This window comes from Strongylocentrotus purpuratus, unplaced genomic scaffold (assembly GCF_000002235.5).
Source record: "Strongylocentrotus purpuratus isolate Spur 01 unplaced genomic scaffold, Spur_5.0 spur5_scaffold_1, whole genome shotgun sequence".
NCBI lineage: Eukaryota > Metazoa > Echinodermata > Echinoidea > Camarodonta > Strongylocentrotidae > Strongylocentrotus > Strongylocentrotus purpuratus.
The window spans coordinates 4,669,296-4,681,599 of NW_022145594.1; the positions used below are offsets into that span (position 1 = coordinate 4,669,296).

General features: G+C 39.5%; 1 protein-coding gene across 1 annotated transcript; it reads right to left on the bottom strand.

Moving 5' to 3' along the window:
- Positions 1 to 1,577: 1,577 nt before the first annotated feature.
- LOC594614 (probable pterin-4-alpha-carbinolamine dehydratase) lies at positions 1,578 to 5,633 on the bottom strand. Its single transcript, XM_794049.5, has 3 exons — positions 5,503 to 5,633; positions 3,677 to 3,814; positions 1,578 to 3,104 (listed from the first exon to the last, which is right to left on the bottom strand). Exons 1-3 carry the CDS (start codon positions 5,530 to 5,532, stop codon positions 2,925 to 2,927), a joined length of 348 nt encoding a protein of 115 aa, XP_799142.1. The 5' UTR covers positions 5,533 to 5,633; the 3' UTR covers positions 1,578 to 2,924.
- Between the last annotated feature and the right edge of the window lie 6,671 nt (positions 5,634 to 12,304).

A 12,304-nucleotide genomic window follows, 5' to 3' on the forward strand; every position in this document is an offset into this window, starting at 1 on the left:
AATTTGCACGGAATAACAAAGTTCATTAGTCAAATAAACAATAACAATAGTGGGTTCTTGTATTAATGTCAGTCAGACTTAACACTCTTGGGACTCGTTTCCTGGGACTCGTTTCCAAAAGCCTTTTTTCAATGAAAAGTGACAAAAATCTGCTGATAACCAATCAGAAGCAAGGATTTCACTAGCTTTTAACAAAAACTGTCATTTGTCACTGATGACAAATTTTGTGAAGTGGGGCCCTGGTACTCCACTATTATTACCCTGGCTTTAGCATGGCTGCAGTTATGGCACTCTAGCATTTCAAGGAATGAATTCTTGCCAGGTACCCATTTACGTTACCTGGGTCGAGTTACAAAATCATCCCGACCCATGTTGAAAAAGTGGAGTCTTATTGGATGTGATTTCTTGGATCTTATATGGCGTTAGTGCCTTTTTACATGACTGTTCTGATGTAGGCAACCCACTTTAATATTGCATTATAACTCGCCATTACTCTGAACCAATTTCTCCCAAAATAGAATTTCATCACCAGAAATTCTAGAATACACTCAAGAATAGTTTTTTTTCGTGCTTAGAACCTTTTCCATTTAAACATTAGATAATCATTCACATTTTCTTCTTGATTGTGCTGCATACACATAAATAAATGCATGTACATCAAAAATTCAATTAGAGGTACTTTCAAATGTTAAACACGAGTACCATTAGATGGACCATGATTTGGGCAATACATGTTTATATCCGATTGCTATGTGATTCCAATATACATGTACATGTACATTTCACTTGTTCACAAATACAATGACAGTTGAGGAATGCTTCATCCAGCATTCACACCAAAACTAGCTTTACCTTCTGTATTTATGTAATAAAGACACCACATGCATTTTTTTCTACTGCTTTTGGACATAAATATGTTCTCTGCCAACGTTGATTTCATACCTGTACTTGTCAATTGAGGTTAGTTTATTGCCTATACGCAGCATAATGTATCATTTGTCATCTCATACTTTGCCATTTCATTTCAGTATCATTGTGATTTGTGTTTTAAACAACACATTTTAAATTTAAGAATGTGTTCTTCTATTTTCACTGTTTAAACCAGGGGTGGTATTCTGAAAATGGTGTTATTTTTTTATGTTAGTAAAACAATGATAATTGTCATAACAAATACAAATTATTTGGTTAAGGTCTGTGCAAAGCTGACTGTGTTCGCGTGAACTTAAAGCCTATCTGCACAAGCTTGGCCAGGAGGGTTTAGACCTCCCTGCATGGTCACTGACAGGTTGTTATCTCAATTAACATAAGAAAAGGGGACCATGGGGGATCAACAGGTACCACTTGGGCATTGTTGGCTGTAAAGAGGGCACAAGTAGCTACAAGTAGTGCAGTCCCACTTTAAAATTTATCTGCCATAGTTTACAGGAGGGATTAGAGCGCCCTGCAAGGTCACTGGACAGGTGGCTATCTCATCAACTCAGCTCTCAGTTAACATAAGTAAAAGAGGATCATGGGGGACCAATGGTCACCGATTAGGCATTGTTTGTTGTATAGAGGGCACAAGTAGCTACAAGTAGTGCAGTCCCACTTTAAGAGAGACATCTCCACAAGCACAAATGGAAAGTGTAAGCTCAGCGCAATTGGAGATTGCTATGATAATTAATATTGTTTTAAAACAAAACATCTTGTTCAAAATACCACCTCTGAATAAAACATTTTCCTTTGAGTCAAACTCCATATTCAGATCATCTGCCCGATACAGGGAAGGTAGGAGTATTATTTCAGTTAAATTTCAATAAAATTAAGTTGCTTGAAGAGCACAACTTCTTAAAATGGAGGAAAAGATAAGGTTCAATTGTGCCAAAATCTTTTGAATACCAGTTTTAATTTCAAGGGTGGGAACATGCCACTATTAAAACTAAAATATACAAATATATCTGTCGGAATAAGGAATATTACTCTAACCTATTATAACAAACAAATCTTCAGCATGTGTTATTGTTGACCTTAGAGGAAATAATATGAATTAGAATGATGATTGTCACAGTGACAGAGTCTAACCCTAAGCAAGGAAGTTCCAAATGTTCAACTCCACGTCACCTCTGGGCCAATCAGAATCCAGCTTTCAATAAAAAATTCACCTAGCTTTTAAAGCTCAACTCTGATTGGTTAAAGACAGATCTTCCATTATTTTTATTTTTTATCTTGATAAGCATTATTGGTCAGAAAACACAATGATTTACAAAATATGCGTTACATCGTTTTGCACAAAAATAATGTATAATCATAATTATTGGGTTTGTTCAAAAATGCATTCAGATATTCCCTGAGCATTCTAGCACCCAGTGACAGTTCCAGCTTGATATTATCTCTTGATCTTCTTTTTCATTTCAAGAAATGAAGGCTTACATTAATGTTGCCATGCCAGATAAGATTCATGCAAGGTAATTTAATACAATTCATAAAAGAAATATCTATTGAGAATACATTTTGCAATTTTGGGCCTCTTGCAGTTGTAGGTAAACCTAAAATATCAAAAGGGTGAGTACGGTAGTTAAAATGCTATACATTATTTTGTTGTTGTTTTGTTTGTTTTTGGAGATGTGTGTAATTGAAACATTTTATACAAAGCATCTTTTGGTAATGACTGAAAGAAACCAGCTGGATAATTAAATAGTGGAGGGCCAATCAGGGACCCGCTTCACAAACCCTTTTTTCAATGACAAATTACGAAAATCAGTGACAAATCTGCTGATGACCAATCAGAGGCAAAGATTTCAGTAGCTTATAGCAAAAAACTGTCATCCGTCACTGATGACAAGTTTTGTGAAACGGCACCCCGAGCTGCTTTATTTTATGAACATTAACTAGAAAATCAGACTTGTGGGAAGGACGGTTACAGCTGAAACCAATGCGGAAGAGAATTACTTGGCCGACGTTGCTGCCTTCTCAATGAAATTGGCCATGTTGACATCGTTGTCGGAGAGACCACCGACATCGTGAGTGCTGAGGGTGATGTCCACACGGTTGTAGACGTTGAACCATTCTGGATGATGGTTCATGGTCTCAGCCTTGAGTGCCACCCGGGTCATGAAACCAAATGCCTGAAGAGAGAAAGAGAGAGAAAGAGAGAGAAAGAGAAAGATCTCATGATTTTACTGATTTGACCAACATAATCTCACAAATGAAAATATTTCCATAATTAGCTACTTTCGAGAAATTCAAGAATTCATTAAAACTTTACAACTTCTAGGCAAGTGCTAAGTAATTAATAGAAGTGATGACGAGGGATGGTATGATGAAAGAGAAATGTAAAATAGAGACATAAGAAAGGCTGAAAGAAGTGGGAAATACAAAGAAGAGAAAGAAAGAGGGTACTCAATTGGGGGAGGGGTGACGATGATGCACGAGGAGGAGTACAAACTATTGTTAAACCAGAAACTTGTGCAAGCATGACGCTTTCTGGATTAAAAAAAGAAAATTGCATATAAAAATCTGTCCTTAACAATCAACAAAGAAATAATTTTTGGAAAATGAAATTTCCCTGATTAAGGTGATTAAGGTGATGAAGGGAGGGGGAGAAGGGAGGGGGAGAAGGGAGGGGGAGGGGGGAGGGGCAGCATTCACAAATTATGATACACTGCAAGAAACGAGTGTCAGAGGATCTCGATTTTACCTGATTGAAGTTTCCAAAAGTGAATTCCTTCTGGATTGCATCTCTCCCTTCCACCTCCTTCCAGCCTGCACCAGTCAGGGCAGAGAGCTTCTGAGATCGATCATCTCCACTCAGCTTTACTCGCTTTGCTTCAGACGCCTAACAATGAAACAACCAAAAAGATGTATGCGTTGGTCATGTAATAGCAGTAATAATATTCAGCTTTTACATAGCGCTTACAATGTCTCTTAGCGCTTTACAGATACTATTATCCCGGTCATTGGATTCAGTGCTTGCCCACACACATTGTGTGCACAATCTCTACTCCCTGGGGAGCATTCCAGCCAGGCGATACTTGACGTTCAAAAATGACGGACGCACCCTACTGGGTACCCATTTAACACCGGGATGGCAAGTAAAAAGTGCAGGTTTATATATTGCCAAAGGATATTAGTGTCGTGTCTGGATTCAACCCTCGACCTTCGCATCTCCAGTCAAGTGCCTTAAACCACTCGGCTACAACATGTATTGCCATTCTCTTATTTCTAGTTTTGCCGTTTCTTGAAGCTGTCATAAGACAGCACACTTCTTGACTAAATCAGTGTTAGTACGCCATTTGTCTGCTATGCGTACCGGTACTAAAAATCCCTCTTTGTCAAGATAAAGGACAACATCCTGGCTAAGTAGTTATGACGCCTCTGACCCTGTCATATCTCTGTCATAACTGTTCAGGGGCTAATGTACACGGACAACTGTACTCGATCACGACAGCTTTACTACAACAAAAGTTACAGACAAATGCAAGTTTGGTTCAATTTTTTCCTGTAAATATCTATGAAGGTTAGAGCGGTCATTATCTGAATTAAACATCTATTTTGAGCTATTTTTGTGAATATCTAAGCTGTATCGTTATAGGTATTGAGCGGAGAGTGAATTTTAGATGTGTATTCACTCAAGATTTCTGACCTGTCGCACATCAATCGCTTTTATTGCATGTGTGGGACTAGTTTACACAGGTGAATGTAAAACCTGTCATTCTGTCAATCTTTCTCTGTTCGGGTGCGGAGAAGTCGCCGACGTGAGGGGGCTCATCTCATTCGGCAAAGTTTTTTGGGCTCGCAGGCAGCTCGGAAAAACTGGGCGGAGTGTGAGACATTCATTCATAAGTTTCTGCAATGAGTTGTGTGTACGGTACTACAATGATTCATGCATATTTTGAAAGCTGAGAGTCTATGCTTTTTCATGATGTATGGCACAAATATTTTTGATGAAAAAAGGTATGCTCTTTTCAAGTTGAAAACAGGCATGATTTTAGGGACATTTTACAGTTTGTTACATGGATGTCTTCACCCAGAGGGGTCACAACTGAAAACCCTACTTGAAATCGCAGATTTCCTGATCCCTAGGTGCTGGTGTTGGTGAATGGGAAAAATTACATGTCAATCGTCAACACCTATTGCAAGCAATATCGGATTAGTAGTAGATCTAGACAATATGTAACACCAGCTCTCAACAACAGATGCAGACAACACAACACAGACTACCGGAAATGCGTCATATTTTCCGAGGTCAACCTCAACACCAGTATGACTTAAAACTCGAAGTTATGGCTGTTGTGGGTGCCTTCACAACAACAACACCAGCTTTCAAAGTTCAACACCGAATTTGATATCACCAAATCGAATCTTCAGTGATCTTGATTTCTACAACACCGTTCTCTACACATGGGACAATACACAAATTTTCAACAGCAATATTTTCGATTTTACCAGAAATACGGACAGTAATTTGACATTTAGATACGTTTAATCTTGATGAAATCACAAATCCTAATGATCTATACTTACCATCCTTGCAAAAGTTCTTATAAACCGCATGAAAATGTCTCCTAAACACCTGTTGAATTTGATGCACGTTTGCAGATGACCTGAGTTGACCTATTAACTAGGGATAATGCGATTGACCTGGGATATCGTGGTACATGTCATGTTTATAATATTCATGCTTATAATATTCATGTAGAGGGGGCTAGATCGAGAGTCTAAATAAAAATAAGATAAAGCAACAAAAATTACAAAACAATGAGTAACAATGTTTGTTTGAAATTATAGAACAACGGTGTCGGATTTGTATCCGTGGTTTGGGGGGGGGGGGGGGGGGGGATATGATAGGTACCAAAATATTTTCGGCAATGGATCAAAGCAAACGTGTGGCAGGTTGCACCCCTCCCTTCCAAGTTATTAACTTTTTCAAGTCACCCTCAATGAAGCTTTTCAGAGAATAAAGTGGGACCCGGCCATGTGGGTCTCACAGGCCTGCTATACCTGGGTTATTATCCTCTCAAGCGCGTTGCGAGGATTTTATAGGGGGCGGTAAATATAGTGAGCACGCGAGTCACTTACAGAGCGCGCAAAGAACGAAAAACAAAAGCGCCCCCCCCCCCCTCCCGCGCTTATTCGCCGGCCGGCTGAGTCGGCACTAAATTTTGTATTATAAGATTTGGCTACCCCCCCCCCCCTTGACGCCGTCTGGATCCTCTGCAGGCACGGATCCATGGGGGGGGGGGGGGGGGGGTTTGACGGGTCAACAACAAAAAAGAATGAAAATTTTTTTTCTCACGAATCAGGTGAAAAAACAAAAATAGTGGTCTCACCCTCCCCCCCCCCCCCCTTATTCACCGGCTGACTGAGTCGGAGCAAAATATTTCCTGAAAAATTGGACCAAAAAAAAGTGCCTCCTTCCCCCCCCCCCCCCCCCCGCTTATTCGCCGGCCGGCTGAGTCGGCACTAAATTTTGTATTAAGATTTGGCTACCCCCCCCCCCCTTATTCACCGGCTGACTGAATTGGCGCAAAATATTTCCTGAAAAATTGGACCAAAAAAAAAGTGCCTCCTTCCCCCCCCCCCCCCGCTTATTCGCCGGCCGGCTGAGTCGGCACTAAATTTTGTATTAAGATTTGGCTACCCCCCCCCCCCCCCCCCCCCCCCCCCCCCCCGTTGACGCCGTCTGGATCCTCTGCAGGCACGGATCCACGGGGGGGGGGGGGGGTTCACGGGTCAACAACAACAAAAATGAAGAAATTTTTTTTTCTTCTCACGAATCAGGTAAAAAAACAAAAATAGTGGTCTCACCCTCCCCCCCCCCCCCCTTATTCACCGGCTGACTGAGTCGGCGCAAAATATTTCCTGAAAAATTGGACGAGAAAAAAAGTGGCTCCTAAATTCAGTGTCTTTTGACGTTTCATTACATTATTGAAGAAAGAACACGATTCGTTGTACCATTTTCGACTCTTAATCCTTGTCTGAATTCAGTTTCTCCCCCCCCCCCCCCCCCCCTTCCCGCGCGAAGCGCGGAAGTTTTGACATTTCTTTTAATAATTAGAGAAAGAAGACAATTCGTTGTATCGTTCTCGACTCTTAATCATTGTTTGAATTCAGTTTCTTTTGATGTTTCTTTAAATTATTAAAGAAAGAAGACGATTCGTTGTACCATTCTCGACTCTTAATCCTTGTCTGAATTCAGTCCCCCCCCCCCCCCCCTTCCCGCGCGAAGCACGAAAGCTTTGAGGTTTCATTACATTATTAGAGAAAGAAGACAATTCGCTGCACCGTTCTCGACTCTTTATCCTTTTTCTTCCTACGTCCTCTTCCTTTCTTCTTTCTTTCTCTCTCTCTCTCTCTCTCTCTCTCTCTCTCTCTCTCTCTCTCTCTCTCTCTCTTTGGCCGGCTCTTTAGCCCCCTGGCTACGCGCCTGTATCCTTTGATGTTTCATTAAATTATTAAAGAAAGAACACGATTCGTTGTACCGTTCTCGACTCTTAATCCTTGTCTAAATTTAGTTTCTTTTGACGTTTCATTAAATTATTGAAGAAGAACACGATTCGTTGTACCATTTTCGACTCTTAATCCTTGTCTGAACTCAGTTCCCCCCTCCCCCATCCAGCGCAAAGCGCGGAAGCTTTGAGGTTTCATTACATTATTAGAGAAAGAAGACAATTCGTTGTACCGTTCTCGACTCTTAATCCTTTTTCTTCCTACGTCCTCTTCCTTTCTTCTCTCTCTCTCTCTCTCTCTCTCTCTCTATTTATTTATTTTGTTTTGGGGGGGGGCGACCGCCCCCACCGCCCCCCTGGCTACGCGCCTGTATCCTCTCTGTCTCTCATTATCTCTCTCTCCCACTCTCTACTACTTTTTTGCACTTTTGCGCTTCGCGCTTAACATGTAGCTCGTTGCCTTTTATCGCTGCGGCTTTGCATTTGGCGCACTGCGTTTCTATGTTGCTGTTGATTGAAAAAATTAAATACATTCATCAATTCCTGATGAAGCCGAATAAGCGAGATTTCAATTTATTCTTGTCTCATATACGGTTGTCTCATTTACGTATGTATAATGAAAATGAGATAGCAAAATGTGTATATTGATGGTCATCTTGCGAGTAATAACCATTAAATACTCTCATCGGGCTCGCATCATTAATTTTTCTCTTCATTTTTTAAAATTTTGTATGGTGAATTATTGGGGGGATGATTGTACAGGCCACCCCCCCCCCACCTGAAATATATATATATATATATTTTTTTTTTTTTTTTTGGGGGGGGGGGATATACCCCCCTCCCCCGGGATCGACATCCATGATATAGAAATCAATAAATAAAATAAAATCAAATAATCAATGAGTATTACTTTGAAAGAAAATCATAATTATGTGCAGTATTAACTGTCATGATGATTGGCACAGCATGATTCTTCCATTCATTCTTCTTTTGATATTGCATGTACTTTTATCCTTCCTCTCGCTCTCTCACATCCCTTTTCTCTATTTTGAACTTGCTACTTTTCAAATTTCCTTTTCTCTTCTTCAGTTCTAGTCTTTCCTCTTTATTTCTATTTCACCCTCATCTCTCATCTCTCTGTCTGTCTCTCTCTCTGCCTCTTCCTCTTTCTCCCTTCGTCTCTCCCTCCTCTCTGTTTCTCTCTCTCACTCTCTGTCTCTCCCTCCTCCTCTCCACCTCTTTATCTTCTTCCGATGTTTTACAGTGCAACATTCTTTAATTATTCCTACTGTGACCTATAATACCTAAGGACTTCCATTTTTCATGTGCAATATGTTTAGACATGTACTGTACTCAGTGTCACACTTGTGATTAGCACACTGCCAAGACTCCAACTTTAATACTCATTATACCTACTGAATTGAATTTGTATTGCATTTTATCGCAGTTTTTCATATGTTACTGTTAATTGAATTCATGTATCTGGATACTTTTTTTTGTTTTTGATGTAAACATTTCTCCATTTTTGCTAGCAATATTTTATATCTTGTATTTTGTTGGTATCTTTTTTTTTTTTTTTTTTTTTTTTGTTACTGCTTCGATATTTTGATGTACACATTTATTAATTTATATATATTTGTTTCCATTTGCTATGTTTTCTTGATTATAATATATATCTATTATTTAAAAAAAAAAAAAAAAAAAAAAAAAAAAGTACCGGAGTGTTGGCTCAGTCAGTAGAGCGTCCGCCTCACAACCGGGATGTCGTGGGTTCGAACCCCGGCCGCGTCATACCAAAAGACGTTAAAAGATGGGAGTTGTTGCTACCTTGTTTGGCGTTCAACAATAAGGGATAGACCAACGTCGATCTGGCGCTGCTCAGTGGCTGCCGGGCTCACGATCAATTGGGCAAAAAGAATTTCCGTTTCGGTTTAATAAAATTTGGAGTGGAATATTAGATTAGATTATTATTGTTATATCTATGTTTTTGAATGCTTTTTTTTAATATGATTGTCACTGTTTGATGTAAATTTGCATTTTTAGTCTTTTGACGTTTTGACAAGTCTTGAATAAAACCTCATTTGATTGAATTGAATTGAATTGAATTGAATAATTAATGAAAGCAGAACAAACACAATAAAGGTGGAGTGCTTATGATAATAGCACTGCTTGCATGCTGCTGCATGAAATTGATAGTAATAATTTTTTTAAATAACATCAACAAAAACCAATAGATAATCGAGCAAATAAATAGAGTTGCCTAGCTGATTAATAACATTCAAATACTCTATAAATATGCCCCTTTTCTTCTCTAAATATGATTATGGTGGTTTCACAATGAAATTAATAACAATAATAATAAGATATTTGTATACCGCAAATTGCAAATTGCCACTAAACGGTTTACATCAGGTCGTAGACGTATAGGTAATCTCAATCGTTGGAAGCAGATGAAGATGCAACATACTTAGTAAGGTTTTCAGGCCCTGGATTGGGGCTGATATCACCAAACACCAGGAGATCAAACTGAAAGGTTGACGATGAGTTAGAGTAGTACTGGCCATGTTGACAGAGACCACCAACACCGAGTGCTAAGAGTGGTGGTTCGGTGAAGATGATGCTGATGATGATAATAATTATAATTACAATAATGATAACAATAATTATAATGATAATGATAATGATAATAAGTATGTAGTAATAATAACAATAATAATAATGATAATAATAATAATAACTAGTTCTTATAGAGCGCTTTTCAGGACCGAAGGCACTCTCAAAGCGCTTTAGAGAGATATATATTATTACCCCGGTCATCTGATTCAGGCTTACCCGCACACAATGCATGCACATTCTCCTCTCCCTGGGGAGCATTCCAGCCAGGTGTCATTTTTTTTTACAAGCGCACACTTGCTAATCTATCTAAGCACATTAGCTTTCGCATTATACAGGGTACCCACTTAACACCTGGGTGGAGAGTGGCAAATGGAGATCAATGTCTTGCCAAAGGACATTAGTGCCGCGGTGGGACTTGAACCGCGGACCTTGATTCGTGATCTACAGTCCACGACACCTCGACACTTCCTGATGCCATAATAATGATCATAATGATATAAATAATATCCTAACTTTGACAACATCACCAACAATAATAATAATAATAAAGGTAGAAACTCCCTCTAATAGTGCGTACATGTACCGTTTCAGGTACCCCTTGGGACTGCCTGATCTAATTTTCAACTTATTTTTAATATGCCTAATTATCTGAGCTTTACGTCAGTCATTGTATTCATCATGGGCTATTGATTATTCTTGTTCAATTAATGACTGTTCCGTATTAAATCGGCGTAATTTTTAGTGTTAAAGTCAATGGCTTTCTAAAATACTCCTGTCAAGCTTTTAAAGAAAACATTTTCTGGATTTTCTTTTTTTCCACAAAGCAGTTATTCGGGAATTCAACAAGAATACGCGCTTCGTAATAACCTCGGATTGATAATAGTCTTACATAAGAAATGTGATGCATATTATGTTGCCGAATGCAGCCTATATTCTTTAAAGACTATATATTTGCATTGATATCTAACTTGCAATTCAGGAGGGAAATGTCATGATAAAGTATCAAATAATTCTTTCATCCCTCAGGTTCTTCTCCTCCTCTACCCTTCTCCCTCCGTCAGTATCGTTTGCCTCTCCCTCATCTCTCTATTGACTCTGTCTCTCAATCTGTCAATTGCATTTTTATTTCCGTACCCTTCTTACACAACAACCCCCCCCCCCTCGTCTCCCTCCCTCTCTCTCTCTCTCTCTCTCTCTCTCTCAGGCTCTTCCGCCCCCTTCCGTTTCAACTGACAAACTGTTTTCTTTTCATCTCTTTCTCCACCTTTGCCATTGACATGTTTTGGTACATTGAAACTTGTAGCATGATCACTGCTATACATGTTTCTCCTTCTCTATATAGCCTACCGACTTGCCATCTCGGCTTGTAGTCATTATTCGAATATTAAAGGAGGCATCACAAAATGTATCGATGGTTGCTAGGCAACGGGTTTCTGACGCCCGGGATACGGTGACATCACGTAAAGAACAAGTTCATCATTTATCATCTCTCCTGGCAGTTTTATGCTTGGCGGGAATGTTTTGCTTTGATCATTTATGCAGTCTTGTCTGCGATGGAAGCGATCGAGTCTTGCATTGTGTTAATGATAAAGAAAGCAGCGCTGCGGTCATATTCCAACCGTAAGCCCCGTACATTAACTCCTTAACGTTGAAAGAGAAGAAGAGTAGAGAAGGAAAAAGAGAAGCATGTGAAGAAGGAGATTGGGTTTTCTACGTCGCTAATGCTAAAGTATGAAATGGAAATTCATCAATTTCTCGTGTTACATGAGCGCACAATGTGCAAGCCTGAATTCGATAACTTCAATTTGCTAAACAAATTCTCATACAACCTCATAATTACTCACTGCCGACGTATTGAGCGCCGTTTATGTACCGTGATTAATTTGGGGTAGGGGGCGGGGGGGGGGGGGGATTCTCAAAAATCTTGCCCAAATTTGGTAAATTTGATCAGAAGGCCCATCCCTTCGAAATGTGTTATACCTAACACTCTCTCACAACCTCTTGATCGCTTCGGTCCCTTTGAATAGAAGCCCATACGGCCCCCCGCTTCCTAATCTATCTAAATAAAATTGTCAGCATATAAGCTCCCATTATCATTAGCATTATCAGCTGAGTAATGAGATCTTGGGAATAGAAAGGTGATAGCAAAATGGAAACATGAATGTCTATCCAAGCTCTGGTATTTTAACTCTGGTATTTTACTCCTATAGCATGTTTACCTCTGCCAATTTTACCTCTGACATTATTTACCACTGACATTT